Source organism: Talaromyces marneffei, chromosome 4, assembly GCF_009556855.1.
Source record: "Talaromyces marneffei chromosome 4, complete sequence".
Taxonomy (NCBI): Eukaryota; Fungi; Ascomycota; class Eurotiomycetes; order Eurotiales; family Trichocomaceae; genus Talaromyces; species Talaromyces marneffei.
This window is the reverse complement of record NC_072351.1, coordinates 1,079,008-1,096,696: the sequence shown is the minus strand read 5'-3', so window position 1 is coordinate 1,096,696 and position 17,689 is coordinate 1,079,008. Positions and strand designations below refer to the sequence as shown.

The following is a 17,689-nucleotide window of genomic DNA, read 5'->3' as shown; positions in this document are numbered from 1 at the left end:
GTGCTCTTTGGCGTAGAGGATAGGCCCTTCCCAATGGGGCTGTATTCGTATCAGTATTGTAACAGAGAACTAATGACGTGCTTCGGTAGCGGGTACTCGTGCTGGGAGGCCACTCACAGACTGCCATTCACAGAATATGCAGGTAATTCTGACACTCACATACAGTATAATACACCTGTAATTTACTGTGATCGGGTCTAAGCAGAAGGTTTCTTGGAAGACAACCTGTTCACAATATCATGTCATCGCATAGATAGTCCCAGACCTTGCAATAACCCCTCTACAACTTGATTCCTGCCATAGTTCTGTTAACAATCATTGCCGGGTGCCCTGATCAGACTGAAATCGATTTCAGTCTGCCGCATCGGGACTGGCTCTTCGATCTCGGCCTGTTTGCAAACATCGTACAAAAACAGTTCTTAATCCAATTCCAAGATTCATGGCAAAATAGGATTGGTTATTTATAATGAAAACACAATCGCTGGTCACAGACCCCTGTACTTACTGCACTGTAACAAAGGGCTGTGCGGGTACAGCGTCACCGAGAAATCTGCTGTTGGCCTGTCATAAGGAAAAACAGTGGAGATGCCAGATGGTTCAGGTGTTAAGGGGGTTAACGCTGCATTTGGACTAGCGCGGCTATCACCCGCCGTGGCTTCAGCCTGTGGCTTGGACCCAGACGCCTCGTTGATCTATGCTTAAGTGAACTAGGCACTGCATACTCAAATACTGTGTATACACTTATACAGAGTATTGGATGATGGGATACTGGCAACGCAAAGAGAGTATCACACGTATCCGAGTTCTGCGAGAGAGAGCTCATGTTACTGTCAGTCTCCATGCTCCAGCGTCTGTCTGCATCAAGTAAGGAGGTCCACGGAGAACCACCGCGTGGATCCGCTGCCATGTGATTCGCTTTACCCTAATTAGTAATTACATCTCCAGGGCTTTATCGTTAATACAAGCTCCAGATTTACGCAGGGACTACCCCCATTGATCGTATTGCAGTGTTGTCTTGCGGCGAACACACTACTCCCGAAGTCACATTCACCATGTAGTCTCAGACTGAAGCCATTCATATCGGACACCTCTGTATACAGAGCTAGACAGTTGAAATAGGTACATGAGATTGGCATCGTCACAACGACTTCATCTCGAATAGTTGACTGGCTACTCAGATCAGACTAAACACCGAAGCCCATCTCATCCGGAACCTATCACCATTGACCACCAAAACATTTCGTTTGAGCTCATCTAGGTAGAATATTCATTCTATCCAACGACCCGAATTGGCTAACCCTAATCCGACAGCCCGAATGGTCTAATGGTATGATTCGCGCTTTGGGTGGAGATCCCTTTTTCCGGATCCTATATGCGTGAGGTTCTGGGTTCGATTCCCAGTTCGGGCCTCTTTTTTTTTTGGATTTTTGTTCTTACAACTTACTACTTCATTCAGCACGAACAGAGGGAGAAGCTCGCCAAACAGCATGAAGTATTATCTATCAATGGTGACTGTTGGAATCGCCTGGTCCCTGTCCAATTTATTACGGCTCCCATTTTGGGGATGCGTAAGAAGGAAAAAGGGTGGACGAGGCGGTTGGAATATCATTCACACTCAGCCCCAAGGAGCCGAAGAGCATTGATGATCTCTATACCCAGGAAGGTGATTGGACACCAATGATAGATCGTATTGCTGTGCTCTTCGATAAGTCATGTCTGCTTCAATGAAAATTTAGATAATCTGTACATCAGGAACCTTCTGTTCGTTATATCCGAGTTACTGTAGTATCTTTGTTAATATCCTACTAGGAAGCTGGTGAGCAGTAATCAAGACTAGACAATAACACTTCTAATGTATTGACTGGCAATAGACCACTATTTACATGTAAAGACGCCTGTACTTTCCCTCGTGGATGAAAACAACTTAAACCATCCCATCATCCTCATCCGCCAACAATGCTGCATAATCCTCCATAGATGCAAAAGTAGGCAAGTGTCGAAGCTTGCGCTTCTTCGACTTCTTCTGACTTGCTGATGCCTCACCCTCTGAAGTGGTAGAAGGTAAAGCGACTCCACCCATATCAACATCAAGGTCAGAGGGTAGATCCTCGTCACTGTCGCGGAAGGCCTCTTCGTCGGATACATCCATGTCAAATGAGTCCTCGTCGTCTTCATCCTCGTCTGTCTTGGCAGATACCTTGGTTTGCTTCTGTTTAACATCCGTATCGACATCTTCTTCGTCTTCATCAGATTCGTCGTTGAAGATGACGCCCTCATCATCGGAATCATCGACTTCATCCTCATCATTGTCATAAGCTGATTCGAGATCATCCATGTCCAAGTCATCTTCTTCGTCTTCATCCTCAAGACCAGGTCGTGATTCCACAAGTGCTTGCCAAATCTCGGACTCATTGTCGCTTTCATCAACCGCTTCCTCGTCACGATCAAGAGGATCCTTGGATTTCTTCTGAGCTTTCTTGCCTGTCTGGCTCTTGCTCATCCTGTTGAAGTATTCATGGAAGAACACATCTTCAACAGCCACATCCTCAGTGCGTTTGCGCCAGAATTCCTCCGAATTGACTGGCACTTGCGCACGTGCATCTCCAGCAAGACCGCTGGCACTAACCAATAAGTCATGACTGTCGGTACCTGCGAGAGGCTGCATGATCGATTGTCCGCGTGGTGCACCAGCTGCTTTGGCATTCCGGTAGATGAAACGATCCAAGAAGTGACTCAATGTGTGCAAGGTGAGATCCGGCTTGCCACTTAATGGCTCGTGATTGAGAAGGTGAGAAGTTAAAGCGGAGACCGAAGGGTGGAAGTGAGAGAGCAAAGGTAACTAGAAAGGCATTAGCATTATTTTACAAGCACACAGATCAAAAAAATTAAAAAAAAATAAATAAAAAAAAACTTACCAATTCCCACAAGCAACTCTTTTCTGCGTTGCTGTGTTGAGGGTCTCTTTTGCGAGCATCGTACCCATCACTGATTTTCTTCGTAGTCCGTTCCACTTGCTTGCTTGTCTCCGCCGCCTCTTGCTGATCTTCTTCGTCAGGTACGTCCCGGAAAACTTCTTCCTCATCACTTTCATCTTCCTCCGGTTGGTCTACCAAGGACAGTAATCCAGGATAAGTCTTTTCCAGTTCTCGTATCAAAAAGAAGACACCACAAATAAAAGATGGTTGATGCAATCCTAAAATCTGAACAAGACGTTTAACAAACGCCTTGACTCGCTTAACGCTCGAATCGTTCTTCAGTGACTTATACAACAGGTTGAGGTAAAGTGATTGCTTGGATGATGTCGCAACTCGAGGGTCAAGAAGGGATTCGTAAAGGGTACGATAGAACCGATCAGCTGCAACCTGGTGCGTGGCAGTGAGTTGCTGGATCAGCATCAAAGCTTGAATACTTGTATTGAAGTTGGAGGAGTGAGTGACTCGGAATAAGGTGTCAATATTCTTGGAAAGACTGGATGTATCGTGTTAGTCTCAATTCATGCAAAAAGATCATTCTTAGTAGGGATTGTGCACATACCGATCAGTATCGGAGCTAGTAAATGGATAGGCTCGGTTGACTCCCGTAAGAACAGCAGAAATTAACTTTTCCTTCAGTTGATCGTCATGTTCCGCTTGGGATTTTTGGGCCTTTGCATCATCACTTTTCTTGCCTTTCTTGCCGTTGTCTGCCTTCCAACTCTTTTTGTCTGTAGATTTGAGCAACTGGAGGAAAATCGCAAAGTATATGTCTAGAAGCTGAACGGCAACTTTCTCCTCTTTTGTGCTCAGAATAGTCTGGTTGAGTGTGATAATCGCATAATATTTGGCATGTGGGTTTTGCCCGGGCCGGAAGAGGAATTCCTCGACGCTTTTGACGATAGTTGGCTTCATCAATGGATGTGCTTGGCATAACTGAAGCAACAAATATGATGCCCTTGAAGCTATCTTCTTTCCAGTATCACCGAGTTTGTTTACCAATAGACGCAGTAGATTGGCCTCTTGTTCGGGCTTCTCCTTGAGGAGCTCATAGACATAACTAACGGCTCGGGTACGGGAAAACTCAATCTCGTCATTGCACCAGATTTCTAAAACTTTGAGGATCTCGAAGAATTGAACCTTGAGGTAATCCTCAAATGCCCAAACGATCAAATGTTGAGGTTGAAGACCACCTGGCAGAGGATCATGTTCGGTCCATTTGGTCCCAGCTTTCTGGAATGCTGCGACAAGCTCGGCATGGTTGGCAAATGCTTTCAATTTGCGGTCACTGGGAAGAAGTGTTCCCTGGGCGAACAAGTCTTTGAGTGATCGTAGAACATCCACCGCCTGGGCACGACTTCGCTTTTTGGATAATGCAACAAGATCTCCCAGGGCCTTGATGTTGTGAAGAGGCGATTCTTGTACGGCCAAAGTAAGCGCTGAAATCTTATCACTTAGTGTTCCTGAAGTCATAATAGTCGAATAGAACTTATGGGACGACGAAGATGATTGCTGTTGAATTTGTGAGTATAGCTGGTTCTCTTTCTCAAGCAGCGAGGTGGCATGTTGCTGTATTCGATCCAAAAAGAACTTCGGAAGGCCGGTGGTAACCTTTGGGGTTGATATGGATGGTAACTCAGTGCCATACCAGTCTGCTCTGGGCATGACAGTCTATAAAGGATAATTAATACTTTTCCATGAGGGATTAATTCGCCAAAGGACTTACCAATCGTGAATACTCCTTGGGAAATTGTGACTGAGTCTCTGCAAGAGCGGCTTTTTTCTTGTCAGCCACTTCTGTAGTTGCCTTCGAAATTACAGTCTCTTTGGAGGCTATAGTGACGTTGTCGACCTCGGGTGCACTTTCAATCTCCTCCTTCTCCTCCTCCTCCTCACTATCATCTACACTCGCGGACTGTTCTTCGTCGACTTGATCATCAGAGATTTCGGGATTGAACTGCCCAGCATCTTTCAAAAGCTGGGCTAATTCTTTTCTCAATGCATCATCGTTCGACCCTGTCTTTTTATTCGAACCAGATGCAGATTCTTCGACCTCCGAATCCGAGTCTACCTCTGCCAAAAGATCAAAGTCCTCCTTGCTACCGCCCAAAGCCAAAATCTCCCTTCTTAAAATATCATCCTGGGTCTGGTCGTTTTTGACACTTCCATTTTTGGCGGGTTTCTCAATGACCTCTCCATCTCGGTTCCGCTTTTTGCCCTGATTCGAGTTCTGGGTCTTAGCAGCAGCATTTTTCTCGTTTTTGAAGTCGTTTGCCGACGTCTTTTTCGTTCCGGTCTTCGCATTATCCGTGCGTTTCTGAGACTTGTTGTTGGCGGGGTTTTTTCCGTCTTTCAATTTTTGTTCGATATTCCGGGTGAGGTTGGCAAGTGCTCCGGCGTCGAGAGAGATGAAATTTTCGTCCGCAGAGACCTTGGACTCGCTGGCATCGTGGGGCTTTTCGGCCTGCGAAGACTTCCCTGTCGAGGAGCGCTTCCCCTTATTTTTCGCCATGACCTTTGTAATTAATTGTTGGTCTGGGCCGAATTGAGCAATGCTCTTGATTTTGGATGTTTTTTTTCTGCCAGATAAAACAGAAAAATTAGAGGAACTCCGCCGGAGAATAGTTTTTGCAGCTGCCGATATCAGAGAAGCTCGGGCCACCCGCCGGCAGAATTGGGTTTAGCTCCTTTCTGGAGTGTCTCCACTGACTCTCCATCCTCATTTGATAGCTTAGTTTTTGATGTCCTTGAAGAATTGCCAATGAACTTCAGAGTTTGATATCCTAAAAGCCAACTTGGTTAGATGTTTGCAAAGTGCAGGCTATTAATACGTCCGAGGCCTACGTCAGGTCTCCGGCTGGCCTGTCCAAATGAACGGAACAGATCTTTGATTTTGAGAAGGAACATCCATGTAAGCACACCATGTTACTTAGATCATTCGTGTTCCTCCATTGCTGACTATTTATAGTATGATGGCCGTAGCAGAACTTCAAACTTCTGGCTACCTACTGGAGGAATTGAGAGAAAAGCGGCTGAAACAGAGAAAGGTTGCCTTCCTATCAATCAGCTCCATGTACTCATGCTGACAAGAACGTCCAGAGGATGCAAATGATCTCTTAATCAGAGCCGGCTTTATACGTCAGGCTTATTCGGGTGTCTTTCACATGCTACCGTTGGGTCTCCGTGTCCAAAACAAGCTAGAGGCTTTGATCGACACACATATGCAGTCTCTCGGTACGGAAATGGATAGCCATGCTCAATCAATCGAATGTGAAAAAGATATCTGACTTTGTCTCAGGTGCATCAAAAGTTTCTCTTTCATCTTTATCCTCTCAAGAGCTATGGGAGAAGACGGGGCGCTTAAAAAGTGGCTCAGAGGTAAATGCGATTGATACTTTGCATGACCGAGATCTAATGTCCAATTCTCTAGGTTTTCAAATTCAATGACAGAAAGGAATCCCGATTTTTACTTGCACCCACCCATGAAGAAGAGATCACATCACTAGTTGCAAGCTTAGTCAACTCATACAAGGAGCTACCACTCCGATTATATCAGATTTGTATGAACCCTCAAACAGCACTTTTGCACATCGTTTGGTTGCTAATACTCCATAGCAAGAAAGTACAGAGATGAAGCTAGGCCACGACAAGGCCTTCTTCGTGGTCGAGAATTCGTCATGAAAGACCTGTACACCTTCGATTACAATGCAGAACAAGCACTAGCGACATACGAAGCAACGCGGGAAGCATACAAACGCATATTTGACACACTAAAAGTCCCATATCTAGTTGCTGCTGCCGATTCAGGAAACATGGGCGGTAATCTCAGTCACGAATTCCACTTTATCAGTGACAAAGGAGAAGATACGCTAATCAGTTGTTCTGATTGTGATTATGTATATAACGAGGAAGTATCGGATGGCCGCGCAACCGAAAATGTTTTTGAGAATCCGCTGGCTGCTCCAATGCCATCAGAAACTGGTGTCGGAACTGATAGTCCCCTGGCAATATCCATAGCATTGTGGACTGCTATCTCCAAGGATAGAAAGACTCTAGTGAGAGCTTGGTATCCACGATATTCGACTCAAGACCTCGGTAGTGAGCCGAGAGAGAGAGAGATCAATTCGCACGCCGTCAAGGCTATAGCAAAATCAACAGGCATTGATCTCGATACTAGTGTGGAGAATCCTGTTGGGCTTTGGTACAGCGATGTCAAGAAAACGGCTGCCTCTGGCGCCCAGACTGATTCGGCACCAGCGCACAAGATTATTGATCTATACGATTCGCAAGTTGCTCCCTACAGCCGCCCCCCTCTTAGTGGACTTCCAGAAGACTTTGACAAAGCCAAATATCCCGTTGAATTCGCGCTATTGAATCGTTTCCCTGATAGTAAAGACGGACTCAGTTTGACACGAGTCGTCGAGGGCGAGAAGTGTCCTAAATGCTCCAAGGGATTTTTACATACACACAATGCAGTGGAATTGGGACACACATTCTACCTTGGTACTCGTTACTCAGAAGTCCTCAAAGCCAAGGTCTTTGTGGACAGCTCAGCAACCAAGTCTAATGAATCTGACTCAAACAGCAACAAACCCCAGAATGTCCCGATGGAAATGGGCTGTCATGGGATTGGCGTTTCTCGAATGATATCTGCAGTGGCCGATGCGTGCTCCGATGTCCGCGGATTGAATTGGCCAAGGGCGATCGCTCCATTTGAAATCATTGTTGTCCCAGCTCGAAACCTCGAGTCTGAAGCTGAGAATGTCTATGATCTTTTGAGGCAACAGACAGATACCAGCGATGTTATCCTGGATGATCGTACCAAACATGTCGGATGGAAACTCAAGGATGCCGATATGATTGGATACCCGATTGTAGTCGTCGTTGGAAAGGCATGGCAATGGGCGCAGAAGCTTGAAGTGCATTGTCGACAGTTGGATGGTCTACGAGAGGATGTTCCAGTGGACAATCTGATCGATTATATTCGGTCACTGTTAGCAAGGCTTTAAGCCGTGGAAAATGATGAGTATATAATACTACTTATGTAACATATATCCTGTATTATTAGAACTGATATATAAGGTCAAGCCAACTTAAATCAGCTCTATTAAACTTAGATAAGTTTACATGTGGCAAGGCACTCATTTATTACAGGTCAATGTCCCATCGTCATTTCGCACATCTGACTTGAATCCACATATGCAGTAGCGCCGACAACACTGACACGCTTCGGTGCAATGGGCGTAAATCCCACAGGAAAATGAAAAAAATATCCATCCATAGAGTTGTTTTCCCATCCTTGGTTCGCCAAGGTCTGTAGCAGCAATTACAATTCCGTTCACAACACCCACCTCTGGCCATTCTTCGTCTCATCAACCAGTGCTTGTTTCCCGGTTTGGCCTAACTTTTCTCGAAGGTACATCTCGCGTTGAAGAAGCTCATTCCGCTTGTGGAGCTGTTTCTTCCAATGATCCATCCATCTTAGATCCTTGCGTTTCTCTTTCTCGGGACTAGGGCTGGACCTACTCGGATAGTGAATAACACCACAATCCTAGGTTCGAAGTGTACCATTTTAGTTACTCTCAGATCTCGGCTGTTTTGTCCCAAGGTTGACTCCATATATATACTCGAAATATCTTCCAATCAACCTCCGTAGCAAAAACACTTCAACCCTGAATTGTCTCTGCGCGGGGCTAGTACCGGTATCACCAATGGCCGGCTTAGCTGAGGACTGTCTCTGGCGTGCCCAGGCCGTTTCGACAGAAGTACCATTGAAGATAGGTAATGCTACTAAAATATTCAACTTCAAAAAATGTAAAAAGGAAGCTGCAGTTGAATCCTTAGCGCTGAGTATAAACAAGTGGGTAACAGTTTAACTAGTTCCCCACTTGGCTGGTTTGCGGCGAGAGCTTGGATGCATCTCCCACAACTTCACTTTATTTCAACTCCCATTCTACATTGCACCGGCGCAAACACTCCGACTCGCTACTGGAGTAAAAGTGACCAAGGAAGCTATATCCGACTACTAACCGGGAAGAGTCAAACTCAACACTCACGATCGAGTTACCATCGTCAACATCCAAGCGTCTGACAAATATTCAACATCAATAAAATGTCAATTACCCCCACCTCCGGAGAAGTTCCGCCAGGAGCAGGTACGTCTTCAAGTCAACCCCAGGAACTGTGCTTCTCATTTAAAACATTTGCTATTCTTGTATCAAAAAACCAGCTAATCATAAAACCACATAACAGTTGACGTCACAACCCTCTCCGTCCCCCAACTCCGCTCGCTCCAAACGCGCCTCAACTCCGAACTCGAACAACTCACCAATTCACACGCAAAACTGCGCGCAGCACAGTCCAAATTCCGGGATTGCGTTCGAACAATCAATGATGGTGTTGTGGGGAAGAAGACGCCGCAACCACAGTCGGCCGATAACAACAGTATTCTTGTACCATTGACGAGTTCGCTGTATGTTAAGGGAAAGCTTGCGGACAGGGAGAAAGTCATTGTGGATGTTGGGACAGGGTTTTATGTTGAGAAGGTGAGATAACCCCCCAGCAAGGGATTGTGTTTGTCTGGTTTCGCTAATGAAGCCCGTAGACTACCACCAAAGCTATCGAATTCTATAACAAAAAGGTCAAGGAGTTGGAAGCGAACATAACCGATTTGGAAAAGATTGTTCAAGGAAAAAGCACAAACTTAAAAATCATCGAAGACGGTATGCTGTTCAATTTCTATCTATTCTTTATCTGGTACATATGGCTAACCCTGATTAGCACTGCGACAAAAGGTTGTGAGTGGCGAAGCCGTCACGGCTCCCTCCGGCTAGATTTCTTGTTAGATACAATGACGAACATTCCAGCGTGACAATCGTTCAAAAACCAAGGCTATTCGAGAGATAATGGGAAATCGGGAAAGATACTGTGATATCTGGCGAAAATGGCATAATGCTACACAGGATAGGATTGCTGTGACAGCCACATGAAGCATATCCCCATAAAAGCCACTGAAAATGAGAACATCAATGAGATACATCGATACATCGATACATCTCTTCGTTGACAGCTTTGCCTCTGCTTCGAAATACTTCAAAATCAACCTTCACTATCCCCGTAGTCATGAAACACTGTTCAATGGAGCTGTATGAAATGATATAGTGTTGGATTGGCACGTTCCTCAAGTGTATTCTCCATTCGCACCTTCGAGCCTTAGGCTTAGTCCAGATCGATAAGGATTCCTTCCTTAACAGACATAGGTTTGGTCATTGTGGCACATGGAGTTGAGAGTGGTCGGGGAATGGATTCCATTAGTTGCGGGCCAGTGGAATTCCATAACCCAGCTACATTTGTGGCAATCATGATAAAGCGCTCCAAAGCATCCCTCGGTGTCTCTTGCCCTTCGAGCTTGAATAATGCACCAAGGGCGGAGTCGAAATTGAAGTTTTCGGTATCTTGAATTCTGCCAATGGCATTCATACCGTCGTCCCAACTTTGGCCATACAGAACAGCTTCGCCAAACGAAGTGGGAGGGTTGAAGTCTAGGTACGAAGTAGAATCTGTAGCATGGCGATTTGGCTTTGGATAGTAAACATCATAGCGGGCTATCTCCAACACATAGTCTGTATCTCTGATTGGGTATTGCACCGTGGATTTTTCTAAAAGACGAAAGATACGTGCATCAATAGGAAGCATCGAATGTCGTCTAGCCGGTGCCACGAGGGAGAAATCGACGGTGTCATTACCGAATGGCCCGAACCGGATATTAGCCTGTACGTCACACATGGAAGCATCAAGCTGACCCGGCTCTAGTATCGGCTTCTCTCTGATCTTGAATTCGAGATCAGCTCTGCATCATTGTCAGTCATCTTGGCATTTAATAATTAAGCCGATTCGTAAATCTACCTCTCTGGATTTAGCATGACCGCTTGTAGTAGCGGCCGGCTCTCAGCTGGTGGCATACCAAATTCAGATTCCACCCAGCAAGAGCCAACTTTTTCATAATGTCCTCCGGACGCTTGGAAGTTGACCTCTAAGTGGACCGATTTTTTATTCTGCGGTGGGAATTCCACCTTCACGGAACGACGGGCTGTGGAAATCGGGCTTTGACCATTCTCGAGAATGAAAATTTCACTCGCCTGGCTAATTCGATCCACTAATTGATCTATCGGGAGCCTGGTGACGAGAAAATGTAGTTAGCGTACATGTCAAGTATATATGTGGAACTGCTAGTCTCACCCGAGCTTGATGTGGCCTCTAGTTATCGGTTGCGAAAGCATATCATCGAATTCGTCGACTGAATACCCATTCTGGGGATCATTGGGCCAACGGTACTGCTCGAAAGAAAACGAGCCCAAAGTGACTCGCATTTGAGAGATACCTCTAAAGGAAGGCACGCGTTGAAAGGACTCCTGAAGGGCTACAAGTAAGCGAGTGGTATTTGTTGACCATAGCTCAGCGTTATCGATCAGCAACCCTGTGAGTTGAATCTCACTCGTCACAAATTTCACTTCGGCCTCTTTTGTTTCTTCGGGTGTGGTAGTCAGTAGGATAGACTGGATATATCGTCCGGGGCATGGTGACCCCAGAAGGTACAATTTCGTGTTATTGCGACGATTTGATATTCCGGGGTTGTCCTATGAGATGATGGTCAATATCTTCCTCAACGTTGCCGACAGCTAGGTAGTAACTAATCAAACAAACCTACTCTGTAATTGGTACTCTGATCTTGCCTATGCCTATTCTTCGAATTCCGGATTACATTTTTGGATGCGGGTTTTCGCAACTTTGACTCCCGCCTGTTTCTGGCAGCCATATCTCAAAAATCAGATGCTGGGATCTAAAAACTGCCTCGTAAAAATGACTTGTTGATAGTGAGCAGCTTGGACTCCAGAATCAGACTCTTCCTTCGCGTTCTTTCAGATGATGGTAGTTTTGAGGCGGGACTCAGATAATTGCGAGAGCATCTGTAGGACGCTCGCATGCATGTGGGCGCTTAAGATTTGTTGTCTCAAAGAGGGCTTAGGAAGAGCAGTCTTCAGAGGATTTGTTTCCGCTGCTCTATTTGGCCGTCGCCTTGACTCCGCTGAGCAAAAGTTGAGATGACAAGAGGAGTAGGCCTTTGCTGACATCTCAACGGGCACTCATACAAAGAAATGCCGCGAATTTGAGAGAGGAAAAACGGGAAGAAAGATACAAAGGGAAAGCAGAGAGTCGGAACTGTAAATAGTCATGGCTGGGAGCCTTCCCAACTAGCCCAGAGTGGATGTGTACATGGTAGATGATCTAGTATGGTAGCATCCATAGAGGCAACACGATTATGTTGAGCATGCAGTTAAGTGAAGGGTAGAGTGAGGTGGGTTGTCACCATTGATGGAGAGGAGAGGAGAAGAGAAGGAACTTGCAAAGATGGAAAGTCAGAGCCTGGTATCTCAGAGGGAAAGAAGCATGATAGGTTAGCAACTCGTTCCTTCTTTGACTTGGTCGTTCCTTCCTATCTAGGCTTTAGCCAGCTTCCCAATCAGTCACATCCATCATCCATAAATATGCGCCACTGTACTCGATCACTGCTGCACAATAAAAAGCAAGAATCCAATAATAGCTCTTCCTTGTGATATATATTATATTGTGTTTTGTTTGTTCATGGATCGATTGATGTTGAAAAAGCATCTCCTAATTGGGCAGGTCATTCAAACAATAAACAGTCATATTACGCTAGTTCTCTTTTGGACTAGAGGACAGATACGCGCGCTAACCGGATACAGACAAAAGCGTGACGCGTTGTGCAAGTCAAGGAACGCGTGCCAAATTAGGCAAGATTGAACCTTGGCCGGGGCGGAGAACCTCGAAATTTGGAGGCTCTAACTAAACAAACGACCACTAAATATGTCTGACACTTGATTGACACTACCTGTGCTCTCGACTGCCCTACATTCACATTTTGAGCTCACGAACTCGATGGCCGTGCAACCCAGCCCTTCATCTCGCCGAAGTGTCCGCGACACCAAGGAGAGGTTACGACAATGGCTTACGAAAGGAGCCCTCGTCCGCGAAGACTCGGACGATGAGCTGGGCTACGATGATCTCCCTTGGGAATGGATATACGAAGACGATGCAAGCGATGATAAAGAAAATAAGCCTCAGGTATCAGCGACCGACGAAGATGACCAGGAATTGAAGACTTTGCGACGACATTCTGGCCGGCCGAATAACAAGAAACGGAAGATTGTGGGCGCTCGCATGGGTGCCTTTGAATGCAGACTAGGAAATGTGGTGCTCTTGAAGTCTCCAGAGGCCGGAAAGGACTGGGTGGGCTTGATTACAGAATTTGTCGAGGAAGAAGACGAGGATGACGACGAAGAGATGATCAAGTCAGCCAATATCATGTGGTTTGCTTCACCGGAAGAGTTCTCGTCGGCAAAGACAAAAAAAAAAAAACGAGCGGACGCTTTACCCAATGAACAATATTTAACAGCGGACTTTAACGTTAACCCTCTTACCTCGATTAATGGCAGAGGAAGGGTGATGTCGAAAGATGCCTTTTTTGCCAAATACCCGAATGGAATTCCACCCAAAGACAAAGAAGAATTGGCAGAATATCACAAATGCATCGTTTGCCGGAGAGGTGTCAATCAGCTTCAGGGCAAATATACCGAAGAATTTGTTTGGGAAGACGTTTATAAGGGCGATGAAGCAAGCGTGTATAATTTGATTGAGTTGATCAAAGCGGGCCTCAAAACGGCCAAGAAGCGCAAGGCCGCTGACGAAGATGTAAGTTATCCTCTGCCATTCGAGACAGTCTCTCTATTGGATGTTAACAGCTATGTTACAGTATGTCAATATGAATGAAGATGACAAAAAACCACCCATCACGCCGAGAAAGAAGCAACGTACAACCGCTCTCACAATTACGCCCCAGTCGAAACGAAAAATCTATACCACACCGACTAGCAAACGGTCAGTCTTTCAACACTCATTGCTAATACTAGACCACGTATCTAACAGGTTGGCGCATACAGGATTGTGGTAAAAAAACCGCTCGAATTCACTCCGCTTGGGACTCGTGTCCTTGATCCGACGCATTTCACGTCTTCGCCATACCGTCAAGCACGATCGTTACTGCATGTTTCTAGCGTGCCGATGTCACTGCCCTGCCGTAACGCAGAGTTTGAAACAGTCTATACTCACCTTAGTGCCGCGATCGCCGAAGGAAGTGGCACTTGCATTTATATATCAGGAACACCAGGTACTGGCAAGACAGCCACTGTCAGAGAAGTGATTGCCCAACTGAACAATGCGGTGCTCGATGAAGAAATGGATGACTTTATTTTTGTCGAGATCAACGGCATGAAAGTGACGGATCCCCATCAGTCCTACTCTCTACTATGGGAAGCACTGAAAGGAGATCGGGTGTCACCCTCGCACGCACTTGATCTACTAGAAAGGGAATTTAGCTATCCATCCCCGCGCCGAGTCCCGTGTGTCGTGTTAATGGATGAACTCGATCAACTCGTAACGAAGAACCAGTCGGTCATGTACAATTTCTTCAACTGGCCTGCTCTCCGGCACTCGCGTCTGATCGTACTTGCTGTTGCAAATACTATGGACTTACCAGAGAGAACGCTAAGCAATAAGATCTCAAGTCGTTTGGGCCTTACCCGTATCACATTCCCTGGCTACAAACACACAGATCTCATTGAGATTATCTCATCTCGACTGGCCAATGTCCCGGGCAATATTGTCGACCCTGATGCCATCCAATTTGCCAGCCGAAAAGTTGCAGCTGTTAGCGGAGACGCTCGTCGAGCGCTAGATATTTGTCGACGGGCAGTCGAGATTGCCGAGCAAGAGTGCGAAGCGAATGCCTTGAAGAAAGGTGGCGATGATATTATGGATGTTGACGACTCAGAGTCCCTTCCACCTACGCCAAGCAAAAACGCCATACGCAGAAACAAGAGTCAGAAGGGTAATAGCAAATCCCTCGTCAAGATCGAAAGTCCTCAGAAAAATCCAACGAAACAACAAACTCTTCCACGTGTCACGATAGCTACAATTAAGCAAGCCATTCAAGAGGCAACATCCACGCCACTACAACAATCACTTCGTTGTCTCCCACTCGCCGGAAAACTCTTCCTTGCGGCTCTCCTTGCCCGAGTCCGCCGCACCGGCATATCTGAATCTACAATGGGAGATGTCCTAGATGAAGCACGACGAATCGCCGATGCAGCCGTGGCAGTTGCCGGCCTCGCAGGATCTAGCATCAAGAATTTCCTACTTGGCAAGGACAACCCCGGTGCAAGAGTACATGCTATGGTTTTCGCCGCCATGGAGCTAATGAATTCGGGTGTTGTGGCTCTCGAGACTGGAGTAGGGATTAGGGTTCGTGGTGGAGGCGATAGGAGTAGCAAAGTGAGATTACGAGTTGCTGCTGAAGAAGTCAGGTCCGCCTTTAGAGATGATATTGAAGCTAAGGGATTAGGTTTGGGCTTTGATCAATAGATGTATATATGGGTTTATGGTTTAGCATATATTGATGCATTGGGTACGGAGTTAATTTTAGTCACCAACAGCATAGCTCTCTTCTTTTATCAAGAACATGATTTGGTTCCCTCATAACTTATGACGTGACTTTAGGGTGACAAGCCATAGATGTTAATTCGGACGCTTTACAAGGACAAGCATGGGGTAAAGACTTCAAAGCTAAGCTCCCCAGTGGAATGATTGATGTATCACGAAGCAGTCGCCTGTATGCCTCAGCTGGAAGCGGCTATTTTCCGACGGCCTCTTTCCTGGATCTGTTTACTATACCAATGCTATATTCAAACGTACATTAGCCCAAATCTCCTGACATTCGACATGAAGCAATATTTCACAAGGTGTACTCACAGGTTCAGCGCCTGAGCTGAGAGCCTTTATTCCAGTCCACCTGATGAGCCAAGGAGCCGTAATCGATTTGCAAGGAAGCTGCGCTTCTTCATCAGGAACTTTGGTGTCCAGGACAATACTTTTAGGCAGTGAGGGCGTCAAGACTGCAGGCCGCGCAAGCCCAATCATGTCGCATGAACTGTTCTGCATTGCTGCTACCATTCCCCGTCTAGTACGGAAGCCTCCAGTCAGTAGAAGAGGGATTTCTGGAACTTGGCTGCGAATAGCGTCTGCGAACTCGAGGAAGAAAGCTTCGCGAGCGACTGTATGTGCTGACTTCTCTTGTTGAGATTGACTGGTACCTCCTGTTATGAACTGGGCTTACCGTCAGACATATCTCTCAATAGCATTAATGGGGTCTCTATACCGTAACATCCTCATAAGATCCACCACTGATCTCGACAAAATCGACTCCAGCTTCATGTATCATTTTGAGCTGCGATATGCATCCCTCTAGGGCCTCGGGTGATTGGTGATCAACGGAATTCAACTTGACACCAACGCAGAAACCCTCAGGGGTAGCAGCACGGACGGCATGAATGATATCAATCACAACCTTTGCACGTTTTTCGGGAGAACATCCGTATTCGTCGGTACGATGGTTTGTCTCTGCAGACAAGAATTGGGTAAGAAGGTAACCGTGAGCAGCATGAACCTGCACGCCGTGGAATCCTGCCTCTGCGGCGAGTTGACTGCACTCCACAAATTGGTGAATTACCAGGTCGATATCCGTCTGATTCATTTCACGAGGAGTTCCAAAGACGAAAGCAGACGCAAATTTGGCAAGCAAGCCCGGTCCCATGTTCAATGGGAGAGCGCTGGGCGCTAGATTTTTGGCAAGGAAAGGGCGAGCGCCTGCTCCTGCTGGCGATTGTCGTCCGGGGTGGTTGATCTGCATGATTATTGGTGTATCGTTGCTCCTGCAAGTCGATGCCCAGGTCTTCCATTTTGAAAGCAGTTCTGGCTTCCGGGATAAATCGAGTGTGACATCGCGGGGGTCTCCCAAGTAGTTTCGATCTACTTGAACATTGCCTGACAACCAAATGAGTGAAAATGACCTAGAAAAAGGATAACTGGAGAGATTTACCGGTAAGAACCATGCCCCATCCGCCCTCACCCCATTCCGTGTAAACTTTGTTGTGCAGCTCAGTAGGCATGCCGTTTGGATCAGACATGTTCTCTGCCATTGAAGCCTTTACCAAGCGGTTTTTCAACTCGAGGCCACATTTTAGCTTCAGTGGTTGTGCGATTGTCGACTCCATCGTTTTTCAAGTCTCGCACACAACTTTCAATATTAGAGTAAAAGACGTGAATTGAATTCGAGGTGGATGATGCAGTACTTTTTATGCCTATTATATAGACTACATACGCACGTATTAATCCGTTGCCAGTAATGAAGCCAAGGCCAGCCGATCTGAACCACACGGAGAGGACGGACGAATATTTTCTGTTTCGCCGAAATTGAGGGAACAAAGATCAAATATACGTATGAGGAAGGTCGCCAGGAGGCTACTGATTGTAGAGCTCGGGGTCAGTACCTAATCAAGCCGGGTCCGCCATCTGAAAGTGCAGGGGTCCACCAGTACCAAAAGCCGATTGATAATTCTACAGGTAAATCTTGCTAATGAAATAGCGAACACTAGGTTAAATGTAGCTATATTCCAGAAAAATGTAGAAGCCGACTAAGAAAACAAGGATATCTTTTCATCCATGGATATATCGAATATTCCATTCTGTATTTGGGTCTCTTGTCCCTGATTGTAACTCCATAACGCCCATGCCATGCAAAATAG

General features: G+C 46.2%; 6 protein-coding genes across 6 annotated transcripts; 3 read left to right on the top strand and 3 right to left on the bottom strand.

Moving 5' to 3' along the window:
• Positions 1-1,924: 1,924 nt before the first annotated feature.
• Positions 1,925-5,484, bottom strand: EYB26_005461 (uncharacterized protein; the record flags this gene model as incomplete). The annotated part of the gene is made up of 4 exons (XM_054264746.1): positions 1,925-2,839; positions 2,916-3,468; positions 3,535-4,643; positions 4,699-5,484. 4 exons carry the CDS (start codon positions 5,482-5,484, stop codon positions 1,925-1,927), a joined length of 3,363 nt encoding a protein of 1,120 aa, XP_054120721.1.
• Positions 5,485-5,775: 291 nt separating this feature from the next.
• Positions 5,776-7,981, top strand: EYB26_005460 (uncharacterized protein; the record flags this gene model as incomplete). Its single annotated transcript, XM_054264745.1, has 6 exons — positions 5,776-5,883; positions 5,941-6,019; positions 6,072-6,206; positions 6,271-6,350; positions 6,403-6,532; positions 6,588-7,981. The coding sequence occupies 6 exons, from the start codon at positions 5,776-5,778 to the stop codon at positions 7,979-7,981; spliced, it is 1,926 nt and encodes a 641-aa protein (XP_054120720.1).
• Positions 7,982-9,084: 1,103 nt separating this feature from the next.
• EYB26_005459 (uncharacterized protein) lies at positions 9,085-9,805 on the top strand (the record flags this gene model as incomplete). The annotated part of the gene is made up of 4 exons (XM_054264744.1): positions 9,085-9,127; positions 9,225-9,517; positions 9,577-9,694; positions 9,753-9,805. 4 exons carry the CDS (start codon positions 9,085-9,087, stop codon positions 9,803-9,805), a joined length of 507 nt encoding a protein of 168 aa, XP_054120719.1.
• Positions 9,806-10,190: 385 nt separating this feature from the next.
• EYB26_005458 (uncharacterized protein) lies at positions 10,191-11,787 on the bottom strand (the record flags this gene model as incomplete). Its single annotated transcript, XM_054264743.1, has 4 exons — positions 10,191-10,821; positions 10,878-11,147; positions 11,211-11,608; positions 11,680-11,787. The coding sequence occupies 4 exons, from the start codon at positions 11,785-11,787 to the stop codon at positions 10,191-10,193; spliced, it is 1,407 nt and encodes a 468-aa protein (XP_054120718.1).
• A 1,142-nt stretch (positions 11,788-12,929) lies between these two features.
• On the top strand, positions 12,930-15,470 carry EYB26_005457 (uncharacterized protein; the record flags this gene model as incomplete). The annotated part of the gene is made up of 3 exons (XM_054264742.1): positions 12,930-13,742; positions 13,804-13,928; positions 13,991-15,470. The coding sequence occupies 3 exons, from the start codon at positions 12,930-12,932 to the stop codon at positions 15,468-15,470; spliced, it is 2,418 nt and encodes an 805-aa protein (XP_054120717.1).
• Positions 15,471-15,724: 254 nt separating this feature from the next.
• On the bottom strand, positions 15,725-17,158 carry EYB26_005456 (uncharacterized protein; the record flags this gene model as incomplete). Its single annotated transcript, XM_054264741.1, has 4 exons — positions 15,725-15,784; positions 15,858-16,211; positions 16,264-16,928; positions 16,984-17,158. The coding sequence occupies 4 exons, from the start codon at positions 17,156-17,158 to the stop codon at positions 15,725-15,727; spliced, it is 1,254 nt and encodes a 417-aa protein (XP_054120716.1).
• Positions 17,159-17,689: the final 531 nt, after the last annotated feature.